Source organism: Sphaerodactylus townsendi, linkage group LG12 (genome assembly GCF_021028975.2).
Source record: "Sphaerodactylus townsendi isolate TG3544 linkage group LG12, MPM_Stown_v2.3, whole genome shotgun sequence".
NCBI classification, from domain to species: domain Eukaryota; kingdom Metazoa; phylum Chordata; class Lepidosauria; order Squamata; family Sphaerodactylidae; genus Sphaerodactylus; species Sphaerodactylus townsendi.
Window position 1 is genome coordinate 36,459,008 of NC_059436.1, and position 27,763 is coordinate 36,486,770.

The following is a 27,763-nucleotide window of genomic DNA, read 5'->3' on the forward strand; positions in this document are numbered from 1 at the left end:
GCCATTTTCTCCTGCTTGTGATTCTCCGTCCCACCTGCCATTTGCTGAAGGTTTACGACAAAGGTTTCCTCTGCGTGCAGCTCATCCACCTGCGATTTCACTGTATAAAGTACATGAACAAAGTTAGTTTAGACTGGCCATCCCGTGCACGTGTTGTTTTTCTTCGAAGCTACGATGACTCAAAATATGTGCATGCTGCAGATTCTCACAGTGTCACTGTAGCTTCAAAGTCACCTTCCTCAAGGAAACAAAAAGCAAAACGACATGCGTACAGGATTGCCAGTCCAAACTAACTTTATTCATGTACTTTAAACAGTGAAATTGCAGGTGGATAAGCTGTAAGCAGAGGAAACCTTCAGCAAATGACAGACAGGATGAAGAATTACAAGTAGAAGAAAATGGCGGACACAAGTGAGAGCTAGTGGCTGGGGGGAGGTGGGAAAATGTAACTGCTTCCCCTGGCCACACCTTTTTTGTCTGTACTATGCAGACAAAAAAACCCCCAAAACAGTTCTTCTCAAAATGTCTGCAAGACGTTTTATTTGTGCTGTGCAGAAATGGCTCACAACTGCTCACAATCACCTACAGCAGATTAGCGTACCCAATGTACAACTCTGCCTAGCTTACTTGAAAGATATACCTGATGTAAGGTATTCTGCATCTGAGAGCAAAATGTGGAGAGGCAGAATAGACTACTGGAACTGTTGTGAACTCTGCATACACACATTCTTTCAAGCTCTACCCTTCCCTACCTCTTCCCTTTTCTGAGATTGTTGGGTGTTTTCTTTTTCTCCAAAAAAAGGGGAACCTCTCAGCTGTGCAGGACTGTGCACCTAAAACCCAATTCCATGATTATGAAACACCTTTGGAACAGGATTTGGTCCAGAGATATTTCTAAAAGGTTTAACACGGAGATATATACATGAGAGAGTAAGAAAGAGGAAAAATTCAAGGTAATAAGAGGTGCATTCTTTAAACAAGGGAGAAAACAGGTTGTATAAATATGAAGCTGATAGCTGGAGACTCCATGTCTGATCCCCCCCCTTTCCTCTTTGGAGTCTTCTTAATGCAGGGCCAGGATACAGGATGAATTGCACATCAGTCCATTTTGGCTACACGTTCACAAGCACAAGGTAACAGTGTCAACTATTTCCTCCTACAAAATCCCAACCCTCCCCCCAAAATCCCTTGACTATAGGCGAATGGAAGGTCCTTGGGTCCAGTGGCCTCCCTAAGATCATTAACATTCATTTTTTAAAAAAGAGAGAGAGATAAAATCCAGTGTGGAAAAAATTCACACATGCCCCACTCATCACATTGCTAACATCCAAGTTCTGGAGGATGTTAGCTTGCAACGCTATTTTGGGTGGGTCTTGCTGCTACAAATGGCACCCCCCCCCCTCCCCCAACCTTTCCCCTTGCAACTCTTGGTAGGTTTCCCTCAGCAAGGAGGAGATGCCAAAAATGACTTTTAGGAGAAAGTCAAAACTCCTTCCAAAAAGGGAGATAATTCCTGGGAGGCTGGGTTTCTTATTTCCTCAAGTGTGTTTTTGAGGCACCTAACGATGACCAAGAAGAAAAAAAGGTATAGATCCTCACACAGTATTTCCAAATGGAATGCAAAATTATTCCACGAGATGGCACTTTCTTGGCCTTGTGGAGTCAACCACAGATGGCTGAGGGAGGCAGCAGCTTCCACGGGTGCCTCCTTCAAGGAGAACTCACCCTAGGTGGATTCTGACCAAGGACACAAAGCTCCACAAGAATGATTCTTCTTTTCTGTTGTGGTGGCCATCTTCTTTTCTGTCATGGTGGCCATCTGCACAACCTCTGTGGGTATATCACATTGTGAAATGGCATCTCACCCAGCGTTACAGATGAATCCCAAGAGGTAATGACCTCAGCTGTTTGTCTGCAATCCAACAGGTCTCGTGGACTGTGGAAAAAGAGCCCACCTGAGACCTGGGGAAGGATTGGCCAAGCAGAGGCAGCTCAGACATTATCATGGCCTCTACCATGTTCCTCAGGTTCTTTTAGCCAGTCAAATGCTCCCGTCCATTTGCTCCACCAGAAACAGGTGGATAGCCTCGAATGCTGGGCGGTCCTTGATATCTCGACTCCAGCACTTCATCATCAAGGAAAACACAAGATTTGGACACAGGAGTGGTTGAGAGAGATAAGCCTGTGGACGGGAGAAGAAGAATGAGGAATTAGTAAACAAGGGGGAGTGAGGGAAGCTCAGCTAGACAACCAGGGGGACATGGTGGTGAAAATGTTGAGTTAGGATCTGGGAAACCCTAGTACAAATCCCCACTGTTCACTCGCTCTTGACCCAACCTACTTCTCAAAATTATGAAACCAACAACATTTCTGAAATATGAATTGCCATTGCAGGACATTAGGTTTATGACAGGTGGGTCCTCTGGTTGGTTAATCTCATAGAAGCCAGCAAAGACTGGAAACAGAATAGAGGGAATTCATGCTATAAAAGTTCTTGCAAAAAGTTAAAAAGGCTAGATACACTCATGGAGGAAAATAGATCTCTCAGTGGCCACCACATTTTATAGTGAAATGAACCTCCATGCTTGAGAGCAGAGTATCATTGAATACAATTTGGCGGGGGGGTGGGGGGGGCAGGGATAACATGAGAGGTTTTGGCCTCCATGCCCAGTCTGCAGGCCTTAGGTGGGCGGCGGGGGATATCTGATTGGCCATGTGGGATGACGGATTAAAGGAATCTTTGGTCAGACCAAAAGGAGTCTTTTGAAGTTCTTAGTGTTTCTTGAACTTCCTCCTGTGAGTGCTGTTGACTGCCATTAGGATGGTGGCAAGCAGGAGTCATGCAAAGTAGCAAACAAGGGAAAATGACCAACCAGGTCCCTTCCTTCCCGTCTCTTCAGCTACGCAGGAGCCCATCACCAGGGAAATCTTTAGTTGCCAGTTGTGAAGGTATGGGGCAAAAAAGCCCCTGTAGCAGAGTAGCACAATACACTGGAACACAGTAGGAAGTCAGACGCACACAGCAGCTCAGCTTCATAGAAGCGGTCCTACTTTTATTCGTTCATAAGTATAGCTCACACCGACAAAGTGCTCCGCCAGGCAGTGCGAAGACAAGTGTTTCACAGACCTAACTACACTGCAGCCTTATATTCGGTTTACTGGCCAATCACAGTTCTTTACCAATTAAACCCAGAATGAGGCTGTGTCATGTGATATCTGTTGGTTAGATTTTGATGATCAGACACCAGTTACAACAGTGCTCTGACACCCCTTCTCAAAATCTATTACAGTATTCTCTATGGCCAGAAAAAAACAAAAACAAGAAGAGCCACCCGACCACGGCCACACAACCTGAAAAACCCACCACAACCAAGAGAAGAGCTTGTTTGGGTTGCTTCAGCTCTGACTGGAATCACTTTGCTGGGCATGTTTCCTGTACCTGGCGGCCTTGGTCCCGGAAGAACTCCCCTGTGTTCTCAATGACCTGTTCATCTGAGAGCCAGCTGTAGGGCTGCTCTTTACACAGCGTGAACATCTCCCACAGAGTCACACCAAAGGCCCACACATCACTGGCTGTGGTGAACTTGCCCTGCATGGAGGGAGAGGAAGGCCATGAGGTTAAAAGGCATTCAAAGATTCAACACAGTTTGGGTGTTCTGCCAGGTGTCATCTTATCCTACCTTAGCAAAGAAAGCGTGAGCAAACAGATCCTCTACGGGGTGCCCAGTTTCTACTAGTTGATTCTCACAACTAACTAAACACATCTAAACTAGAGAGATAAACTAGTTTAAATTCCCAACACTCCCTGTAAACCATAATTCCCAGAATTCTTTAGGGGAGTCGGTGTCACATGAATTTATGAAGCTGCCCCATACTGAATCAGACCTTAGGCCACAGGTCTGCAACCTGCGGCTCTCCAGATGTTCATGGACTACAATTCCCATCAGCCCCTGCCAGCATAGCCAATTGGCTATGCTGGCAGGGGCTGATGGGAATTGTAGTCCATGAACATCTGGAGAGACACAGGTTGCAGACCCCTGCCTTAGGCCCATCAAGGCCAGTCTTTTCTATTCAGAGGATGATTACAGACAGGGGAGCTGACCTCTGCTCCACCCCACCACAGCATCAGGCAGGCACCTGGAGCACTCTTGCTTTCTGCGGGGAAAGTCGAGAGCAACAGCAGTAGGCGCAGGGCAACTTCCTCGTACGTCGGCACAAGGAAGTTTGCTGAGTGCCACTTTCACTCCTTCTGCATGGCAACTTCCTTTTTTTCAGTACAAGGAAATTTGCTGTGCTGGGGTTCGGTTGCTAGCAGGCCATGGGGGCCTCCTGCATAATCAGCCAGACTGGCAGCAGCTCTCCAGGGTCTAAAGCAAAGGTTTTTCACGGCACTTGATACTTTTAACTGAGGTGTGGGAACTGAACCTGGGACCTTCTGCATGCCAAACAAACACTCTACCACTGAGCCACAGCCCTTCCCACATGTATTTGGCTTATATAAATCTGACTACTGGTTTATCTGGCTCAGTATTCTTTAGCCTGGCCCTAACCCTTTGGGGCCGTAAGCCCAGAAATATCATTTCCAATACCTGCTACCTTTGGAGCCGTAAGCCCAGAAATATCATTTCCAATACCTGCTACCTCAGGTCCTCTAGCTGGGAGTACTGAGGATTGAACCTGAAGCCTTTTGTTCAGACTAAATCAGGGGTCTGCAACCTGCGGCTCTCCAGATGTTCATGGACTATAAATCCCATCAGCCTCTGTAGTCTATGAACATCTGGAGAGTCACAGGTTGCAGACCCCTGGGCTAAATAAACCTGAACAATGTGCAAAACATGTGCTCTAGCACTAAATTACAGCCATATTTAGGCAGTATCAGACCAATGTAAGTTTCCAGTCTAGATAGGATTCTGCCTCTTACACTCTTCTCCACTCTCCTTGCCATCCACCAAGGACTTTAACCTATATAATCAAGGGACAGTACCATTGTGTACAGTGTCTTTTAAAATGTAGATTCTCAATCAGTGCATCCAATGGCCCCTTTGGTCCTACACAGACAAAAGGAGGCTTTCTGCCCACTGCCCCACCCTCTTACCAGCAGGATACTCTCCCAAGCCATCCAGCGAATGGGCAGCACAGCCCTGCCTTGGATCCGGTAGTAATCGCCACTGTACAGATTCCTGCTCATGCCAAAATCGGCAATCTTGATGGTGTAGTTGTTCCCAACCAGGCAGTTGCGCGTAGCCAGGTCTCGATGCACAAAGTTGAGGGAAGCCAAATACTTCATGCCGGAGGCAATTTGGGTAGCCATGAGCAGGAGGTGGAGGCAGCTGAAAAAGACAACAAGATGCAGACAGTCGACGGTGAGATCCTTTGGCATCCAGTCCAAGCCACTCCCCAGCCCCCAGACTGTTCAAAGTGGCAAAATAGGGGCCAGTGACGGGAGGAGAGTGAAAAACTTTCAGCGTGTGCCCCAGCCATCATCTGGACCAGGCACCACGCAGGTCAGGCACTGCCAGGCTTACGGTTGAGGCCAGAGGCAGCTTCCATCTTGCTGGCCTCCCTTCCCTCGTCCTTCCGCTTATTTATTTTGTAGTACTCCTATTTATCAACTTTGTCCCTCCCTTATGATCGGGCCACTTGTAGTGTTTGGTGCCATTCAGTTTTTATTATTGGGATTTTAATGCCTTTATAGGTTTAATTGTCGTATTGTTTTGTCTTGTTGGAAGCTGCCCTCAACCCCACTTGTCAGGAAAGGGTGAGATATAAATTGAACAAACAAACAAACAAACAAAATGTGGGAACTGAGCAGAACCAGCAACTCACGTCTGACTGGCACACAAGGTGGGGACTCGAGACCCACCCTATGTATTCCCAGAATGTATAATTTCTTACATGTGGAAACTCAAACTTTGCCCCCCAAATGAGACTGATAGTGATGTCTTGCATATCAGTAAACATATACTGGAATAACTGCTTAGGAGTGCACTGTAAATTATCCAAGACTGCGTCATTTTCCCCTAATGAGGGAATCACATTTCCAAAGAGTCAAAGTGAAGAAGAAGAAGAAGAAGAAGAAGAAGAAGAAGAAGAAGAAGAAGAAGAAGAAGAAGAAGAAGAAGAAGGAGAAGGAGAAGGAGAAGGAGAAGGAGAAGGAGAAGGAGGAGGAGGAGGAGGAGGAGGAGGAGGAGGAGGAGGAGGAGGAGGAGGAGGAGGAGGAGGAGGAGGTGGAGGACAAGGAGGACAAGGAGGAGGAGGAGGACAAGGAGGAGGAGGAGGAGGAGGAGGAGGAGGAGAGCTTGCATGAGGGACATGACCATGAGGTCAGGTTCATTGCAGTGGGGTTTGTCATAGAGATGGCATGCAAAAGGTGACAGGTTCGATCCCTGGAATTTTCTGCTAAAAAGATCTCAAACTGAAAGGGCAGGGAGCCTCTGAACACAGAGGGTCAATTCTTAGCTATTATGACTAATACCTGAGGACAGGCCAATCTTCCAAGAATGTATCTAAGCTGCTGTTGTGCGTTTCCCAGGCTTTTTGGCCGTAGCCTGATGGTTTTGGCTCCTAATATTTTGCCCACATCTATGGCTGGCATCTTCAGAGGCATGTCATAGTAAGATGTGTAAGATGCCACAGAGAGAAACACATCTCACCATGACATGCTTCTGAAGATGCCAGCCATAGATGCAGACAAAATGTTAGGAGCAAAAACTACCAGACCACATCCGCACAGCCTGGAAATCCCACAACAGGCAGTTGATTCTGGCTGCGAAAGCCTTCGACAATACAATATTATCTAAGCCTTTTTAGAAACCTACTGTGCTAATGGACGTTGCAATATCTTACGACAGTGAGTTCCATAAGTCAGCCATGGATATGAATGTTCAGGTGCAAAATCATAGATCATGGCTACCAGCCCTTCTCTCTGAACCGCTTGCTCTTCTCTGACCACACCCCCATCCCTTTCCTTTTGGTCACCTGACACAGGGAATGTTATTGGAGAGCGTGAAGGTGCTTGTGCTCTGCCTCTGCAACAGGAACTGGTGAAGATCCCCATTCTCCATATACTCGGTGATCATACACAACGGATCGTCCCGTACACACACACCAAGGAGGCGGATGATATTTGGGTCCTTTAGCCGGGACATGATCTTGATTTCCTTTAGAAAATCGTTCCTTGGAAAGGTAAGAGAACATACAGTGAGACTCTCATAATCCTGCTCTAAAATAACCCAAACCCAAATACAGACAGGTAAAACAGACAAATACTGGTTTTTGGGTGATTCTTGGCTCTTGCTAGACTCTGTTTTTTTTCAGAAGAGATAACCTGCTAGGAGTTGTTTTTTTCCTCCCAAAGTACAACTGCTGTTATCTAAACCCTGCAGTCCTTAAATGAGAGTCTATAGGCCTGTGAGTATCGAACACAAAAGGCTGGCAAGACAAGATAGTAAGATCTTAATCTGGGAAATAAGTTTTTTCCTTCATGTTTTTACATTTCTGTAACATTCAGCCTGGTGAATAATTTTAATAGGCTTGAAAGCTTGCACAATGAATTGTGTCATTTTGTTTGGCCCTCATAAAAAAAGTATTTCATTGAGTTATTTTTTTGGATTCGTCATGGGCCAACAGGATTCCTTCAGTGTAGCTTCAAACCACCATTGACAAGGATGTCAGGAAAAGGACAGAAAGCAATCTAATACCTCTCCAGTCCTTTGCAAGCATGAAGTTTTTTGTTGCCTAGCTTATACATCGGCAGAATTCACAACATGTGATCTCAAGGGCACAATATTTTGTTTGATTGAGGCAACACACACATTTCTAGCTATGGTACATGCAATCAAAACCCCAGGTTTGCTATGGGCAGGCATTCACGTGTATCAGAGTTTGGAAAAGCACACATTGTCCTCTTCATGCAAAGTGGCAACCATGTGCTACTGGGAGAATTGTGGATAGTTAATTCTCCCAGTAGGTGACCTACAGGCACTGATAAAGAAGTTGACTGTGGAAGGCTTCTACCATGACTGGATCGAGCTCCAGTGGAGAATCCCCCTATCTGCATAAAAATTGTCATTTTAATTTTTGGTTCCCCTGAACCAATTTCTGGTTGAAAAGTGAAACAGAATAAACACAGAAAAGCAAATAAATTAATTTCAGTGAACATCCAACACCTGGGTGAGGATTAATATTTGTGTGGGAATTAATCCCAGATGGATTTTTGTGAATACTGGAAATAGAATTTGGATGTATACAACTGAACTGGCAGACTATCAGCATTCATTGAGATATATCTGAGCATTCAGAAACAGTCAAAACAAGCATGCCTATCATATTGTCAGCATTCACACACAATTGCCAAAAAGTCCCTGAATTCCATACACTCACTTTCTGTGAGTTGATGTACAACTCTTTTCATGTACAAAAGCGCACAATAAATCTTAACTGAGATTTGTCTCTCCACTAGTCTCATATTGGAGGGCCCTCTTGTTCTGATATTAAAAGCAGGGTTGTCTTAACTAAGCATCACCATTATGTTAATGCCAATCAAATCTCCATAAGACTTTGTCAGCCAATGGCAGATCTTTTTTTTTGGACTGGTATCACAGTTTGAGCTCACCTGGCTGTCTTGGTGACGTTGGCTCTGAGCATCTTTACAGCTACTAAGACTGCCCTGCTGGAGGCCTCTGCAGAGCCCCGACCCAGGAATTCTAGAAGACCATCCGCTTCACACAGATGGACCTGCAAAAGAGAGGCCATGGAGCAAGGTCAGACAGATCCAGGGAGGGGAAGGCTTCTCACACATTCTGGGGAACCCACACACATACTGGCTGGTTGGGAGCAGAATGAAGTCAATTGCAATCTACCTGGTCTCGTGTTCTAAGAATAATTGAAGAGGCAGACCAAGCTATGAGGCCTGGGATTGGGAAATCTCAGCAGGAGCTCAAAATTATCTCAGAATCATTTTCTAGTTCATTAACAGGCAGGGCTTCATCAGTAGGCAAATTCTGCTATATGGAAAGGTGAATTCCAAAGCCAGCTGACATTTGCCCAATTTACTTCTCTTGCTTGAGTTTATTCTGTGTTTGCTAGTCATGGGGCAGGAAACAAGGAACACCATCTTCCAACCACTGGAAATCTCAGCTGTCTCCCTTGCTCCCTTTCTTCTGATCTGACCTGATTCCAACATGTCACTATATGCCTTGTTTACATGTATTTTCTAATAAGCCACGGATAAGTTTCCCCAGGAAGGCAAATAGCAACCTTCTTTGGCTGTTTCAGGTTGGGAAAACAGTACAGAGGCCCAAGCCCTCTATCCTCAGGTGGTCCGGTGGAGAGGAGACGTCTGAGGGGGGATATGATTGAAGTCTATAAAATTATGCATGGGGTAGAAAATGTTGACAGAGAGAAATTTTTCTCTCTTTCTCACAATACTAGAACCAGGGGGCATTCATTGAAAATGCTGGGGGGAAGAATTAGGACTAATAAAAGGAAACACTTCTTCACGCAACGTGTGATTGGTGTTTGGAATATGCTGCCACAGGAGGTGGTGATGGCCACTAACCTGGATAGCTTTAAAAAGGGCTTGGACAGATTTATGGAGGAGAAGTCAATCTATGGCTACCAATCTTGATCCTCCTTGATCTCAGATTGCTAATGCCTTAGCAGACCAGGTGCTCAGGAGCAGCAGCAGCAGAAGGCCATTGCTTTCACATCCTGCATGTGAGCTCCCAAAGGCACCTGGTGGGCCACTGCGAGTAGCAGAATGCTGGACTAGATGGACTCTGGTCTGATCCAGCAGGCTAGTTCTTATGTTCTTATGTTCTTATGTCCTGATCCGAATCAGGTCTGCATGAGTCTTAGAATTAAGTTTCAATACAGATCTCCCAGCACCTGACTATTTCACAAGATGCAGAGTAGATTCTAGGAACTGGAAACAGAGAAATGTATGATTAGGCCCTTGGAGAAAACTGGATTCCGTCTGAAGAGATGATCATATTGTGATTTCAATAGATATGTCTGCAAAATACCATTCATCCAGTGGGTTGGCCAGCAGATGGCAGGATACCAACTCCTGTCAGCTGATTGGCTTTTCTTAGCAGTCTTTTGGCCTGGGCCAGTCCATTTTTGGAAGAGGATACCTACCTCCCCAAACTGCCCTTCCCCCAGCTTCTCCTTCAGCTGCAGCTGCTGCCTCGGGAACTCAGCCACAGAGATGTCCTTCTTGGTCAAGGAGTCGACAGTGATGGCCGGCACAGCGTAGGTGTTGTTGCCTGTCACACCCTGCAGGCTGACAATATCCGTTTCAGCGTAGTGTGGGACATTATTCTGGAAGCCTTGGTGAGGTGTGCATTTGGTAAGATCGGGCTCGGCGTAATCGCCACTGCAGGCTGAAAGAGCCAAAGGAAGACTTGACTTAGTCTTAGACAACCCTCAGGTGCCACTGTCAACATCAACATGTCATGACCAGTAATTATTACCTCTGCGCAGATGACTTGTTGCCATGTCCTAACATGATGGATGACAGGAAGTCTTGCAAGAAGGCAGGGGAAGTATACACAGGAAGGTGGGAGGTATGAGGATGGGTGGGAGGGAGGGCATGAGGTTGTGAGTAGAGCCTGGTGGTGGGGCAGAAGAGGGCAGGAAGGACTGGTCCTGTCCAGGGTCTCCTGAAACCTGGAACCAGTCATGGACAAAGCTGCTTTTTCCTAATTTGTTCCTGCTGCTATAAAAAAGCCTCAAAACTCTGTGTCTATGTTCTTGTTATTCTAAGGATTAAACCCTAGGAGAAATATTGAGGTGGACTTTATAGGTCCATGTTCCCTGAGCTGTATTGTCCTATTGTCGAGCACTTCCTACCTGAGTCCTCAGCACTTTGGGAGAGCTCAGGCAGTTTCTGGAGCAGGGTCGTGGGCTGGTGATATTCCAGGTCCAAGGGGAAGACCCTTTCATAGGTGGGGTTAGTCTGGTGGATCTGTGTCTGACCACCAACAATCCTGGAGCTGTAGAAGGACAATCGGACAGTGGCGTCTTCTTCCAGGATTCGCCGAGGAGCCTAGGGAGTGAAGAAGAATATTGGTGAAGGCCTGTGCAAAACACAATAGGCTGCACAGAGAGGTAGTAAGACAGCAGAAATTACTTTTGGCCATCTTGTAGGCTCAGAAGGTAGTGGATTTAAGGCTCCCTAGATTCAAGTCTCCTCTTGATCTTTGTTGCTTTATTTTAGAAAGAAACAAACCACACATTATCCTAGAGTTCTGTGACAGGACAAGGATTTTTCAGTGGTGGTATATCGCCTTTGAAATTGCGGCTAGCCTGTTGCCTGCCCTACTCTCCTGTAGGTACCAGGCAATAACATTTTTTTAACCACAGGCTTTAATTAAAGGACTTGTTGTTTGTTTTCATTGTTTGTATCATCTTCTTGTAGCCTGAGGACTGAGGAGACCGGTATGATAACGGTAGAGGCCAGATTATTTATTTTGTCAGTTGTAAAGTGACTTTCAGGTAGGCTAAATCCTCAAGGGCTGTTTCCATTAATATTGCAAGCTCATTTCCAATCAATTTGGCAAAGGACTGTTCTAAACTCCCTTTAGAAAATAGACCCTTTCCTCAAGTCCTATTAGATCCCTATTAGATCTAGGAATTGAAAGGGCTAAATTGGTTATTTGACAGAGAATAATAGATAATGAAAGGCAATAGGATATATCGAATACATCTAGTGATATTGTTCCTGATTATACTAAGCATATTACTGTTCCAGCCGCTTATCTGTATTTCTTAAATTCCAATAATGCTAGAAGGGCTTTTGCGCTTGTAATGCATTGCCCTCTGTTATGCGGGAAGGGACATTTAAGAAAAAAAGTTATGAACAGAGACTTTGCACTTGCCCACTAGGTGATACTGATTCAGAGCATATTTTAATTTTGTTTTTTGTAACAAGATTCACAAGGAAACTTATTAGTCCATTATTAGTAAAGTTTCCTGGCCAATCAAGTAAAACCAGACTTGAAAATTCTTTTGTCTAGAAGGGATCATCAAATGACAGGTTGTGAGATTTTGTGTTCAGATCTGTAAGACCAGAAAGCCGATTTAGTTTTTAAATACACATTTTGATCGGAATTTCTGGATATTTAAGTTTAAAGATTAGATACATTTCTGTTCAGATAAGGAAAATTGGTACATGCCTTTTATAGTTTGTATTTTATATATACTATATATTAATCTTGACAAGATGGAAATGATCGTGTTGGTTGCTGATTGTAAATTAATAAATCAAACTGAATCACCAGTTGGTTGTAGTGGGTTTTCCGGGCTGTGTGGCTGTGGTCTGGTGGATCTTGCTCCTAACCTCTGAAGATGCCAGCCACAGATGCAGGCGAAACGTTAGGAACAAGATCCACCAGACCACGGCCACACAGCCTGGAAAACCCACTACAACCAGTTGAATCCGGCTGTGAAAGCCTTCGACAATACACTGAATCCCCAGTGTTTCTTTTAAAGTTTCACCAAAACTGCTTTTAGGCGGGTGTCCAGATCAAGTCAGGGAAGTGATGCAGCACCTAGAAACAGTTAACATTTCCCCTCTGGTTTCTTTTTTTCCTGACCTAAGCTGCCACCCACACCTGACCCCCTTGGAGGAAACCTACAGGTAACTACAATGGCTCTACGCCATTGTAAGCCGCCCTGAGCCCTTTGGGGGTAGGGCGGAGAATAAATATAAAAATAAATAAACAAATAAAAATACACCTGATGAACAGGCTCCCAGGAATACCTAGTTGCCCTTAGCTGATCCCTCTCCCTGTTGGAGAAAGGGCAACAAAGCTTGGGATGGAGGAGGCTGAGGTCTCCCAAGTGAGCCAGCATGCCGTGGGACGCACATTACCGTCTCCAGCCGCTTCTGGGCGTACTGCCTCCACAGGATGGCAATGATGATGATGAGGAGAACCAAGATGATGGCCACGAGACAGCCAACCAAGCTGGAGGTGCTCGATTCCTCGGTCTTGGGTGCCATCCAGGGGCTTGTGGCAAACAATGTGGTGGTTCCTGAATTGACAAGCAAAGATACTGTGATGCATTTCCTGCAGCCAGGCAGCAAGATATTCCAGGGAAAGAGCTATGGCAGAGGTCTGCAACCTGCGGCTCTCCAGATGTTCATGGGCTACAATTCCCATCAGCCCCTGCCAGCATTGGCCATGTTGGCAGGGGCTGATGGGATTTGTAGTCCATGAACATCTGGAGAGCTGCAGGTTGCAGACCCCTGAGCTATGGGATTTACAGTGCAGTCCTCGAGTTCCACCCTTCAAAGGCCACTGACTTCAACGGACTTAGAAGGGTGTAAATCTGCTGAGAACTGCACTGTTCAATTTCCTTTGGATAAAGGAGTGTTTGAGGCTTCCATAGGATGTTACTTTATATAAAACCAGTCTCATTCTTATCTTCAACACCCAACAACAGGAGTTTTGTGGCACCTTAAAGGCTTGCAGAATTATTGTGGTATTCTGCCACAGTATACCCATTCGTTGTTAAGGTTACCACAAGACGTCTCTTTGTTTTTTATGTAGGAAGCTGACACAATCATCCCCTCTGGAATGCATTCCCCCCACTTTTTCTAAACTGAGAAGCCACAAATGATTTTGCCTGTCTGCCTAGGAATGGTGCTCTATTCCTTTGACAGCAAGTTTGCTTATCGTGCTTTGGCTGTGGCCCTGAGTCCCTTTCTTACCCCAAGTCCCCTCCGTCACGTTGGGTTTCTCCAGTAAGAACACTTCCATTGTTGTGCTTAAAGCCACAGTGACCACAGTGGGGTCGACAGCATCCATGTCTGCTAGAGAAACAAAAGAGTAATGTTAGCCTATCATTCGTGGCTTGGACATTCCACACTGAGCGGAGCCAGGACAAGTTTGTTAAGGCAAGGTCACCCAAAGGCAAGTACCTCTGTCTCCAAAGGACTGCCAATGGGAAGGTCTATGCTGTAATTTCTACTTTGTGTTGCAAGTGAACCGTTTGGATGTTTTGATAAATTTAATTTAATTACAGGTTCTTTTTCATTTAACCAGCCTCTTCAGAAGAGTTTGCCAGCTGCATCTCTGCTGTGCCTTTGCCTATCAGCTTCTACTGGGGAATTTTCACTCTGCCATCTCTCAGCACTTAGTACAACCACAAATAATTCAAACCCTGCCACAACAAAACCAGCTCACAGAGGAAAGTCCCCATTACATCCCTGCCTGAGTCCCTGTTCTGATCCTTTGCTTTCTTCTGCTCACCTGATTGGAAGGAGATTTCACTGATCATCATCCAGGTATCAGCAAAGTAGAAGTGGCAGAGGATGGCTTTGCCCACACGGTGGTTGAGGGGGACAGTCACATACCGTGCACTGGGATTTTTATCATCCAAGACAGTGTCCACACCCACAGGCTCAGACTCCCACTCTGCAATCAACCGTGGCTTAAAGAAGCACTCTACCCTCTGAAAGATCTTCACTCCCTTGGAAAACATGTTATTGCAGTGGACCTGAAAGGAAAAAAGTAGGGGGAGAGAAAGATACAATGGGTGTTCTCTGTGCTCTTCCTCTTGCAGAAAAGGAAGGCGTAAGAAATCAGTCCTCATTAATGAGGGCCTTTTCTGTGGTTGCACCCCACCTTTGAATACATTCAGCTATCTTATAACAAGCAAGACCAATGGTCCCTCTAGCTCAGCACTGAACTCTCTGACTGCCAGAAACTTCCCAAGGTCTCAGGCAGAGAAAGGTCTTTCTGAGGCACAAGCCAATCAAGCCCTTCTTTTTCTTTTTCAGGTGAATACTGCCGCTATATTTGGTTCACTTTCACATTACATTTGCACAGGGGTGGTTAATGAACCTCTTGTTTCTTTTTCGCAACTTATATATATGCCATGTGCAGAAATTTTAATGCACTTTCCAAAGTCAAAAGCCAAAAGAACAAACAAAAAAACCACACCCAAGTCTGCAAGCATAAAGCGGACAAGATGTGAACATTAGAGTCACATTAGAACCTAATCAGATCTATTCAATGGGGCTGACTCCCAGGAAAGTATTCTTCATATTGCACAGTTAAAGTACAATCCTAAATATAGTTATCATCAGAGGTGGGATCCAACCAGTTCTCACCACTTCTCTAGAAGTGGTTACTAATTTTTTCTGAATGCCGAGAAGGGGTTACTAAAGCTACCTCCCTGCCCAATAGGGACTGGAGGTGCATGTATGCGGCGGCGCCACTGTTTGAATCCCACCACCATCGGAACCTGTTATTAAAATTTTTGGATCCCACCACTGGTTATCATCTTTTAAACTAAGGTGACCAGATTTCTACTATTAAAAAGCAGGGCGTGCGCGCGCACCCGCATGAGCACACTGCCTTTTGCGGCGGCGCTCCCCATCAGGAAACAGGGAAGCGCCCCAGAAGGCACTGCGGCCGCAGGAGCACATTGCCTAATCGGGACAATGCCAAAGCCCGGCGGGACGCGGGACACATTGTGCAAAACCGTGAGTGTCCCGCGAAAATCGGGACGGCTGGTCACCTTATTTTAAACTCACTGGCTTCAACGAGTGTTAACTCTGTTTAGGATTACACTGTGAGTTTCCTATTTATTGTGAGCTTTCTCAAATGCCTAGGAGCAGAAAGGTAGCCTGCATAGCTCCTTAATGAACCCACAAAGGACTGCAAGGGCTTTACCTTCATAGAGGTGAAGTTCCTTGGCCGGTCAAACTGGAACTCCATTTCCACAGCACCACCACTAAAGCTGTCGTTTCTCCAGCCAACGTAGTCATAGCCTGGCCACACACGGTACTCATGGCTCTTGGTAAAATCATCCAGGCCCAGAACTCCATCGGTCAGCTGGCCCAAACCACCATGCAAAAGCCTGGGGAGAGACCTTTAACAATTACATACTGCCAAGAAGCATCACTACATGGAGGCCTGGTATTCGCAATAAGTTTTTAAAGGCCATGGAAGCAATGTGTATATCTTGCCCACAATTCTGAGGCCCCTTCCACACATGCAGAATAATGCACTTTCAAGGCCTTTTGCAGCTGGGTTTTCCTGTGCAAAATAGCAAAATCTATTTGCAAACAATTGTGAAAGTGGATTGAAAATGCATTATTCTGCAAGGGGCCGGAGTGTAGCCATGGATCGGCAAGGTTTTTTAATCCTACTTTTCATTTATGTGTTTTGCTTGAATGTGGGGCACTTAATGCACAAGTGGAAGTGGAAGTGATCTGCTAGCCAGCACATTTCCATTGAGGTACAGCAGCACCAGGTTGTTCCATAGTTATTTTTGTAGTTTTCACGCATTATTGACAGACACCACACTGCAATTTGCAGTGCTCCAAGCCACTCCCACATTCCATACAGAAGTGACATAGGAGAAGGAGACTAGGAGATCCATGTCAAATCAGTATGCCATGCAAGTAACTTATGCTATGGATAGAAAAAGTGTGAGCAGTGACTGCATAATTCAATGCGTGATTACAAATGCATGATTATCAATCCTGAGAACTGTTTTCTGATGGTGAAGATTTGACTCTGCCCCCATGATACTCCAGATTCCTTTACTGAATATTCAGTTTTCATGAAGAGGAAAAAAATTAAGACTCTAGCCCTTTAAGGGATAAGGCACACAAGACATTTTACCAACAGAATAAGCTTCATTTCTGTCCAGTTTTGCAATATCCAAGAGAGATGTACGTGCCAACAAATCAAATGCTGGTTCATTCTTGCCCTCAGTTGGGCCATGTTGGGCCCTCAGTTGGGCCATGTTGGGCCATTCTTGCCCTCAGTTGGGCCTCAAATATTTTTTTTCAAATGTTGCATTAAGAAGAACGAGTTTGGATTTATACCCCACTTTTCTCAACCATAAGGAGTCTCCAGGTAGCAAAACTGTCTGAAGATTAGCAGAGTGAAGCTGTCTGAGTAACATCAACAGCGCTAATCACTGCACTTTGCAGAATCTTTGCCCACCCCCCCCCCACCCCCAAGACCTAAACACTGATAAGAAAATGATATGGACATGGAGAGGGTAAGAACACGTCCAAACTGGTACTATTACTCTGCAAATATTGGCCCCTTCTGCACATGCAGAATAATCCACTTACAATCCACTTTTAATACACTTTGCAGCTGGATTCTACTGTGCGGAATAGCAAAATCCACTTGCAAACAATTGTGAAAGTGGATTGAAAGTGCATTCTTCTGCATGTGCGGAAGGGACCATTGTGTTTGCAATCTCTCTCTCTGTATTCAATCTAATATTTGAGTGGAATTGGCACAATCTAAGAAGCATGATAGATGAACAAGTGAGGTGAGATGTCTCTTCTTCCCTCCTCCCCAGGCCCCTCTTACTTGCGTTCTTGGTAACCATCATAGGTTGAGTCATTCAGGTAAACAATTGGGTGGCCAGGAGCTGCAATCATGCCTCCCTCCGGCATGCTGTATGACTCCAAACCATCTGGAAGAGAAGATTTGGGCGTCAGTGAGAAAATCCCAGTCCCTTTGCTCATGTGAGTCACTCTGAGCAGGAAGCAGCCAAGGATGGGGCCAGGTTCTTCTTTCCATCTCTTCTGTCCCTGTGCTACCAGGAGACTCCAGGCACTTGTTAGGAGACATGGTTTAGATGCAAGCTGGTGCCATCCAGGTGGGAAACAAGCAGGTTTTCAAGCCAGTCAGGAAGACTGAGTAACCTGGTAGCAGATCTGTACCCAAATTATGAATTGCTGAGACTGAGGACACTATGTGATCTCTGCTGAACTATTAGCTGCAATACCACATTCTAGCTATCTATAGTAGTGATGGCAAGAGCTCCTTCCTCCAGCAAGCTGGTGTGAACCACAGAGAGGAAAGGAGCCAGCCTTCTGCTGCCCGTGGGCTCTTACCAAACCAAACGCAGCCATAGAGCTCCACTCGCATGCAGACAGTCATGGGCTGCTCGGTCACTGGGATCACTCGGATGTAGCGGGCGATAACAGGCGGACGCAGATCTTTCAGGACAACTTCGTAAGTGTCAGTGTTACCTTGAATCACCTAGAACAGAGGAGTCACTGCAAGATTCCGCCCACTCAAAGCTTAGCTAGGTTAAAATAAAGATGTAAGACCAATACAGCTGGTATACTATCTGACAAAGTGAGCTTTGATTCTCGAAAGTTTACATCCCAAAAATTGGTCTTTAAGATGCTAATGAACTTGAATTTAGTTGAGCGGTATGGCTGTAAGTCTTCTTAGGACATTCTCCCATGGTCCCAACAGCCCTTGTCATTACCCTAATCCCAGATACCAAAGATTTTGGACAACAGTCAGTTCTGCAAGGAGGACCAATATTTCAAAGGCAAACCTTTCAAGAGATTCCTTTAGGGCACCTATTCAAATCTTTTCCTATGTTGCATTTTCCAAAGGCAACAACAAATATCAGATAGCTGTACCCTTCTTTTAAAGAAACAGACATTATCTTTACCGCTGAGTATTACCTCTCCCTTAGCCGACTTTGAGATTAAGGAGGAGGAGGAAGAGGAGGAGTTTGGATTTATACTCCATCTTTCTCTGCTGTAAGGAGACTCAAGGTGGCTTACAAACTCCTTTCCCTTTCTCTCCCCACAACAGACACCTGGTGAAGTAGGTGGGGATGAAAGAGTTCTGAAGAACTTTGACTAGCCCAAGGTCACCCAGCAGGAATGTTCGAGTGTAGAACACATCTGGTTCACCAGATAAGCCTCCGCCACTCAGTTGGAGGAATGGGGAATCAAACCCAGTTCTCCAGATTACAATCCACCTGTTCTTAACCACTGGAAGGAAGATGGCTTCCGTCCTAGGTCAGGTGACAGAATGCCTACATAAGCCCTATGCACAGCAGTATCCTCTTATTCAAAATTAAACACTATCCCTACAAAGCATTTTGACAACACAGATAAAAGATTCTTTTGAGATATTAAAAAATTACACTTACTGTGGTACTCACATACCACTGATAAGCCTCATGCTGACACTCTGTCGTGATCTGATTAAATCCTTCAGAAGCACATATCATGTTTTTAATCTTAGCCTCTATCCTATTGTGCAGACTTGAAAATAACTCCTTGCCTTTGCCTACAGCAAGCTGAACGATTGCCTCCAATTCAGCAACACAGGAAGTTTTTGGGATGAAGGGGCGGGGGGCAGGGCTAGAAAAATGCATTCCTTTCTACTGTCAGGCTGCTGATATGCCAGAAACTACTTGAATTAGTACACTGCAGACAGGCAAGCTGCTAACACTGCCATGCAAACAAGTAACTTTAGTAGCCTTGTTTGCCTTCTTCTTCAAAGATGCTTCAACTATTTCTCACCCACCTGCCTGTTCTGGCGGTCCTTCCAAGACAGCCAGCGCTCTCCGTTGCGGCTATAGTCGATCCGGTAAGCTCGGGCAAATTCCTTCCCGGTGGCTCGAGCGTGCCGCCCCTGCGTTCCCACTAGCGTGATGAAGTAGAGTTTATGCAGATCTATCTGGAGAAACTGCACATCCTCCGGTTGTAGGAGGCCAGCTGGACACCAGGCCCCATCTCCTTCCTCCCTTAGCAACCTGAGTGTGATACAAAGAGAGAGAGAGAGAGATAAACAAAGGCAAAAAACTCTGCACCCCAAAGATGTGGAAGGAAACAGAGGATACAAAACCTCACTGAACGTGAAGCTTTATAAAGACTATGTAATGAACATTGGCATCTTCCTTATTCTGGCTAATCATGCTCAGTATTGCCTGTTCTCAACCAGGATGGTAGTCAGACTTTTTTGCTAAGAGAGCCCACCGTTTTTCTTGCAGGGCGTCAGAAAAATTACTGTTGACATCCCCAGAACTATCAGAAACGTCTACACAACCCCTTTGCAAATTCAGAAGTGTTTACATGCTTAACGAAGGCTTTCCTTAAAACAGTAATAGCTTTCTCAAGTTATTTTTTCTAAGCCCCCTGCCAAGTTCCCAGTCATAGCAAATGGGAATTTGTTTCAGGGCACATCAGAAAGAAGCTCTCTTTCTTCAAATGGAAATGGTCTCTCTTTTTTTTTTTTTTGGTCTTTTTTCAGGATATAAAATTAACAGAAAGATTTTAATAAAAATCTGTAAGAATATAGGAAGAAATTGACATTTGTAAAATTATAGTAAGTGATATATAGGAGTGAAGAGATTCATTTTTACTGATTTCCATCTGTGCCTCTCAACCTCAGAACGCTGACTTCACTGAGGATTTCCCTGTTCCTCAAAAGCAGAATTTTGGGGAGCATTTCAGACATTTCCCCAGGATGAGAGAACCAAAAAGGCCCTGTTTTGAGGAAGGAAATCCTTTCCATTCGTAGAAATTATTGCTGAATCCAACCCAGAGTCTACTTCTTTTCAGAGGCAAGTCCCACAACTGTGCCTGCTTACCGTGCATACTGTGGTCCTGTAGAGTCATACCACTGGCTGGACGCTGTGATATCCTCATCTTGGATTGTTCCTTCGTGCATCCCCAAAGAGTATCGGCATATTGCTAAGGAAAGGAAGGTTGACACAAAGGCCCATTATTCACAAGGTGTCTGGCGCACAGCAGGGGCAAATGTCCATTAGGGCAAGATTACCTGTACAGATGTATTTCACTGAGCCCCACTTTCAATTCCCATTCTCCCTACACCAAGGCCCTTTCCGCATGGGCACTGTGTGGGGGTGCGTCAGCATAAACAATGCCGACGCACCTCCCTGGGACTGTTCGCACAGACGGTCCCGGTAGGGGCGAAGGGGAAGGCACAGCCTTCACACAGGCTGTGCCTTCCCCAACCGGCTTACCTTCTCCTACTGGCTCCCGTCGCATTGTGGAGGCTAGGGGACATGCCGCCCCTGGCCAGAGCAATGGCGCTGGAGACAGAGGTCAGGGGGGCATGTCCCCTGACCTCCGCAACGTGACGGGAGCCAGCAGGAGCAGGTAAGCCGGCTTGGGAAGGTGGGAGGGAAACAGCGCCTTCCAGCCGCTGCCGTTCACATGGCAGCGGCTGGAAGGCACTCCTTTTGAAAAACCTCACTCATGGAGCGAGGTTCAAAAGGGGCGTTTCCGTGCCACTTGGGCACTGCGAGCACTGCTATGCGAACGCCTCCCCAGGGATGGCTTTTTTGCCGTCCCTGGGACGCTCTATTCTGCCCGTGCGGAAAGAGCCCAAGTGACATCACCTTAAGTGCAACTTTAATTTTCTTTGCTGCCAGAGCAGGGGAGATTTGCCGGTGAGCACAACTTTGCCCTGGACAGCTTCCCTCTGCCCATCGTAAGCCTACCTGGCTTCATCCCACCCACCCTTGCCCTGCGGTATATGCCTCTCCCCTTCCCACTCCCAGTTGTGATACTCCTTCCTGCTTCCTCCTGCCAGATTGCTTTTCCAATGCCTGTTTACTGCCCCTGACCCCCCTCCTCCTGCTGACTTCTACGTGTTGGAACAAACAAGGCACAAAATAGTTCCCGTAGCACAGGAAAGTGATGATTGGGAATTGGGAGAGTGTTCCAAAAGGTGGATCACATTCCAGGGGGTCTGCACCCTGCCATTACTGCCCCCTTCCTCCCTGCCAGAGAATGGAAACAGTGGGTAGGTGGTGGGCAAGTAATCTTTTAAAATGTATTATTGCAGTGTATTATCGAAGGCTTTCACGGCTGGATTCAACTGGTTCTGGTGGGTTATCGGGGCTGTGTGTCCACACAGCCTGGAAAACCCACCAGAACCTAGTATTGCAATGTTTGTTATTATATTGTAATATTGATATATCGATATAAAAAGATAATCATTGTAAAAATGATGCTTTTTTGGTGCATTTTCCAGAGTAAGTCAAATAAATAATACAATAAACATTTTACGCAGAGAATCTTGAAAGCACAAAGAAATTTGTCAGCAATGGAATCCAGTTACATCTTCCCAGTACTCAACACTCTTAGCTTTTCACTAACAGCAGGCACTTCTTGTATCTTCAAAGGTAGGCCCCTTCCGCACATGCAGAATAATGCACTTTCAATCCATTTTCACAATTGTTTGTAGGTGGATTTCGCTATACCACACAGTAAAATCCAGCTGCAAAGTGCATTGAAAGTGCATTATTCTGCACGTGAGGAAGGGGCCATAGTCTGCAGGCTTGCTGTGTCTCTCCCTTTAGCCCCCTGCCCAAGTTTCTGCTTAGATCTCTCTGAGTAGTGGTGCTATGTTTCTTCACAGCCCTGCCCAAACCCAGTGAAAAGGGACACCCACTGCTTGTAAACACCCATTTTGTTTTTAAAAGGTAGCCATTTTTCCCTCAAGCATGCACATTTGGGTAAAAAAAACTCCATAGCAGTTGGAACGGGGGAGCAGGTAGCTACAAGGACTACCTGATATATAGGAAAAACATCTGGATACTGGGGCATAAAACCAGGGCGAGAATCTACCCAACAGTTTAATGGTGCACTAATAGTCTCTTACCAAGATTCACTTCTGAGCTGGAGCAACAGGAGATCCCAACCAGCAGTAGGACTGGCAAACAGAGCATCCTTGGAGATGTGGGAAGAGTTTTCCCCACAGCCCGCGAGTTAGTCGGGCTGTGCTCCGTGGTGGCCAGTTGATGCCATTCAAATGTCTGAAAGAGACAGAGAGAAAGATCTGGTTTGGTTTGGAGAGATTTCTAGGTTAGATTTGTCTGTGTGGCTTCATAAGGTTCAAAGAAAATTGGCTACCCAGAAATTATTCTAGCTGACCCACAAAATGTATGGTCCAATTAGAGAAGACATTAAAATATCTATAAATCAGTACACCCAGTACATTTTTTTCATGGGAAATAACAGCTTGGTTGGAAAGCCATTAACCAGCAATATTTTAACAAGGCACCTAAAACAGCAATTGTACAATAAGTTCACGTTCTATAAAATGTGTCACATTAAAAGAAATGACCAATATTAAAGGAACTGTTACTGGAGACCAAGATCAAGATTATTCATACTATAACATTCCCCATTACTAAGTATGGATGAAAAGTTGGCAGTGAAGAAGGTTGACAAAAAGAAAATTGAAATGTGGGGTTGAATGAAGATTCTGTGGGTACCATGGACTGCCAAAAAAGACAGATAGGTAGGCTGTGGATTGAATCAAGCCTGAATTCTCCCAAGAAGATAAAACTCAACTGAGGCTATCATATTTTCATCACATCATGAGAAGACAAGACTCACTGGAAAAGAAAGCAACAGTAGGAAAAATTAAAAGTGGTAGAAAAATACCAGACTCTACATGAAGACTCTACATGAGACAGATTGACTAATATGGGCCTCAAGTTTGCAAATTACTATACCGTTTCTCACCGAAAGATAGAAGCTCAATTGAGAATTAATCAGCCTCCATTTTCTGGACCCTCTTTTTTTCATAGAATGCTCAGCTTGGGTCCTAGTGTCCGGCACCATATCAACCAAGCCCACCCCCCTTGCCCCAAAGACCATGCTGGGCACACAACAAGACACTCACTGCCCTGCCGGGCATGCCACCAGCCCTCCAAATCCCCCTCCAACCATCTACCCTTGCCCAAAAGACCACACCAGGCACATAGCAAGCTGCTCATTGCCCCGTCGTGTCTGCCACCAGCCCTTCAAAGCCTTCTCCAACCCACACTCCCACCCCCAAGATCACACCAGGCACATGGCAAGTCACTCACTGCCCCGCTGGGCCCACCACCACCAGCCCTCCAAAGCTCCCTCCAATCCTCCACCCCCAAGACCATGCTGGGCATACATCAAGCTGCTTGCTGGTCCACTAGGCCTGCCACCAGCCCTCCAAAGCCACCTCTAACCATTCCCTCAAGGGAATATTTTTCAGTGAGAAGCACGCTACTTCCACTGATCAACTTCTGACTGTGCTTTTATCTTTCGCTGAGACAGGATATAGACCTCAACAAGGCTGTTAATGATAGCATATTTTGGAGGTAATTCATTCATAGAGTCACCATAAGTCAGAAGCAACTTGATGGCACATAATATGCATAATAATGACTAATGGAATGCATTAGTTTCTTCTGAATGCCTACAGGAATGCATGGGCATTGCTTTATGCTTCCCCAATCATTCTGCAGAGAATCACTGCATTCTTATAATCATTTTCTGTCATTTCCTTTAGCATAACCCCTTGGTAAAAAGAAATGGTTGCAACAGGTACAGGTTAGCACTGTGGAGTCCATTGGAATATCTCTTTAGACAATATGGATGCGCTTGATGCCAGTCCACAGCAATTTTAAAACTCAGCATATACTGGGGGAAATTTAGCTGGATAATGTATTGTTGAAGGCTTTTATGGCCAGACTCAACTGGTTGTTGTGTTGTGGGTTTTCCGGGCTGTGTAGCCGTGGTCTGGTAGATCTTGTTCCTAACGTTTCGCCTGCATCTGTGGCTGGCATCTTCAGAGGTGTATCACAGAGAGAAGCGTGCTCTGTGATACGCTTCTGAAGATCCCAGCCACAGATGCAGACGAAACATTAGGAACAAGATCTACCAGACCAGTTTAGCTGGATATGGTTTTTCTCTCTCTCTCCCTCCCAAATGCACACATTTTACTGCAATGGCGACTCTTCTTTCCAAACTCTCCCCTCTGCCCAAGCACAGGCAGCAGGGTAACAGCAAAAGAGACCAAAGCTCTCAGCCTATGACCTGATGTAGAGACAGGAAAGCGTTAATCTCTCCTTGCTGGGCCCAGGGCGGATCCAGTTGCTAATTGCTAACAGCTGGCAGCATCCATACTTCAAAAAAAAAAGCCCTGTTACAGTCATTGGAGGAATAGAAATTTTGCCTTGGCCTGGAGAGCCATCTATGCTGAAAAAGAGGTGGTGGGATGGGAAGGAAGGAAGGAAGGAAGGAAGGAAGGAAGGAAGGAAGGAAGGAAGGAAGGAAGGAAGGAAGGAAGGAAGGAAGGAAGGAAGGAAGGAAGGAAGGAAGGAAGGAAGGAAGGAGCCAAAACAGCTGGCTTCAACCTTGGGGTGAAAAGCACCCACAATCCACCCTTTTGATGCCAGGCAAAATGCACAGGATTCCTGCCACCCTTCTCCAAGATGAGTTCTCAACAGAAAGGAGGAAATGCATTGCTGAGGCCCTGCAACATCTGCCAGCCTTCTGCTCCCGTCTCCAAAGCTTTTTGTTAGTCGATTAGATTCTCCCGACCAGGTCCTGCATTCTTCCTCTCTTTCACGTTTTTTGCAGTCTGTCTAAAACAGTGGTTCTCAACCTTCCTAATGCCGCAACCCTTTAATACAGTTCCTCATGTTGTGGTGACCCCCCAACATAAAATTATTTGTGTCTCGGTTCCTAAGACCATCGGAAATATGTGTTTTCTGATGGTCTTAGGCAGACTCCTGTGAAAGGGTTGTTCGACCCCCATCTAAAAGGTCATTGTCCTTTCTTCTCTCCCACTTTTATCTCGGCTGGACCGTCATCCAGTCCTGAGCCACTGTCGATATTCACTGTCAAAATATAACACTCTACATTCAAGTAAAGAGATGCAATAAACAACTAAAATAAGCAAAATACCCATCCACCCCCAAAAGTCAAAAATAGGCAAATCTGCATTTTGTGTACCCACAAACTGTCCCTTATGTTCCCTTTCCCGCCACTTTTTCTGTTCTCAGCCCCCCTGCCTCCGTACCCTGTGATCTCTCAATTTCGTGACCTAGCCTGCTGTACAGAATGGTTATGAGATTTAAAACAACATGAGTAAATAATGTTTTCCACTGTGAGCAGTTTGGAGGAAGGATAGGATAAAACAATAACAGTAATAAACTAAACGCTTGTACATTCATGTATAATCACATACTTTCTGTCACATAACCTTGGGTCAAGCTGCTCCAGCAGTGGGATCCAACTCCTTGGACTCGAATCCGATGCTGGAAACATCCAAACCACCAGGCCCCGCCCCCAAGTATAAAATATCCAAACCCCTCCTTCCCTCAAGCAGCTCAATATTTAGTGCCTGCATCATGCTCCATACTTGACTGCTAGGAGAGTCCCATGAAGTTAACAAACAGGCGTTAGAAACAACAAATATCGGGGACTTAGAAGCAGTCAATTTCAGGAACGCTTACAAAGTCTATACTTTGATAAAGAGCTCTATCTATGCACTACCCTTCTTCCATGCCTAGTTAACTAGATGGCCATCTACCTGAACGGTTCAAGATTGTACTCTAACAGGATAAAGATAAAGGATAAAGATTGGCAACATTTGTGGGATCTGGTGTCCAAATAGTAAAGAACACTATAACAACATCTACATAAACCAAAAGTGAGAAAAATGTTACAGCAGAATAATGTGTGGGGTGTACATTCAGGCAAGTAGATAGGTAGGCTCTACCTTCTAATCCATAGGTGTCGAACTTGCGGCCCTCCAGATGTTATGGACTACAGTTCCAGATGTTATGGACTACAGCATGACGCTGGCAGGGGATGATGGGAATTGTAGTTCATAACATCTGCAGGGCCGCAAGTTCAACACCTATGTTCTAATCCACATGACCCCATCACTCAAGGCCAGTCCTGTCACAAGGCAGGCCTAGCCAGCCTGCTGATTTTAGAGTTTATTAAGTTACAGTCCACCTTTCTTGCTGACAGCCAAGGCGGAGAGCATGAAGGGTAGGGAATCACCGAACCTTTAACTAATTACTTTTGTTTTTACTGCTATGAGAGAAAACCGCTTGGTTTTCCACCTCATGAACCAAAACCGATGCAAAAGGTCATAGTCCCCAACAGGATTCAGAATGGAATGGCCATTGTCATTACCCCACAATCTGTTTCGGGGTGGCTGCATTTTCCAAAAGACAGGCAGGGAAACAAAGTTATTCATGTCACCTCTTCCAAAGCCTGAGGGAGGAGGGAAATACATCCTCTTTTTCTTGTTCTCCCATAATTGTACACATGGGGGGGGGGGTTGGCGGGGGGGGGAGGCGAGGGTGTCTGTCATGCACCAGGCCCTTCCTAGCCAGCTTCCTGAGTCACAAAGCGCATCATTCTTTTTTGGTTGCACATGTATCATATATTTATTTCCCATTTATTGTGCACTGTTAGCACATGTCTCATGGGGAATGCTTTCATGATAGTAACACTGTAGATTTTTGCTGAAATAATATAGGCACATTTCCCCCCTCCTTTGAGCAAACACTGTGAATTCCTGTACATTTCCTGCACATTTTTGTACTTGAGAAAGTCAGACCCCTTCCCTTCCCAGCTAACAGCAAACCGAGTCAAAGTTGATGTCCCCTGCCTTTACTTAGGCCACAAGGGAGGGAAAGGCGCTTGTAAGCCCCTTCTGGCCTCCCTCCTGCCCACGCCTGTTTCCTGTCGCCAGGACGCCCCACTGAGTCCCCTCCTGAGCAGCATGACAAGAAGGCGCAAGAAGCTAGGCCAGGCCCTGTGGTTCGAGAAGCCCCGGCAAGCTGCCAACATTGTCTTTAGAAAAAGAAATAAATAAAGCACTCAGACATGCTTGCACGCGCGCACACAGAAAGGAGGACCACAAGAAAAGCGCAAAGAGGGCACCCCGGGAAAGAAAGGCCCTACCTGCCCAGCCTAGCCTCTCCGTCACCTCCACCATGGTGATCCCAGCCTCTCTACCGCCATGGATCCAGCTGCGCTCAGCTTCCCAACATCCCTTCCCCTCACAAGCAACTTTTCCAGCAGCAGCAGATCAGCTCAAACTTTCTGAAACTCCTCCTCTGCTCCGTCCCTCCACATAGGCCCTGGAGACTCCCTTGCTTTTGTCACTACAGTTCCTATGGCAACCCCTGACGGAGGCCA

At 45.7% G+C, this 27,763-nt stretch overlaps 1 protein-coding gene across 2 annotated transcripts; it reads right to left on the reverse strand.

Moving 5' to 3' along the window:
- Positions 1–27,763, reverse strand: LOC125441921 (discoidin domain-containing receptor 2-like). Of its 2 annotated transcripts, none has more exons than XM_048512948.1 (17): positions 27,527–27,763; positions 22,434–22,587; positions 20,392–20,494; positions 19,326–19,554; positions 17,882–18,029; positions 17,352–17,457; positions 15,687–15,873; positions 14,259–14,505; positions 13,718–13,816; positions 12,878–13,038; positions 10,855–11,050; positions 10,141–10,385; positions 8,615–8,736; positions 6,979–7,176; positions 5,096–5,330; positions 3,440–3,589; positions 1–2,182 (listed from the first exon to the last, which is right to left on the reverse strand). In XM_048512948.1, exons 2-17 carry the CDS (start codon positions 22,498–22,500, stop codon positions 2,042–2,044), a joined length of 2,634 nt encoding a protein of 877 aa, XP_048368905.1. In that variant the 5' UTR covers positions 22,501–22,587; positions 27,527–27,763; the 3' UTR covers positions 1–2,041. The 2 variants fall into 2 exon arrangements, with proteins under 2 accessions (XP_048368905.1, XP_048368904.1); XM_048512947.1 differs by having other exon boundaries at positions 13,718–13,819.

Excerpts from the sequence above, each read along its gene's own strand:
- LOC125441921 (XM_048512947.1), bottom strand. The coding sequence starts at position 22,500 with ATGCTCTGTTTGCCAGTCCTACTGCTGGTTGGGATCTCCTGTTGCTCC. Across the intron at positions 13,820-14,258 it reads TGAAATCTCCTTCCAATCAG|CAGACATGGATGCTGTCGAC; the intron begins GTGAGCAGAAGA and ends TTGTTTCTCTAG. Across the intron at positions 3,590-5,095 it reads CTTGGGAGAGTATCCTGCTG|GGCAAGTTCACCACAGCCAG; the intron begins GTAAGAGGGTGG and ends CCCTCCATGCAG.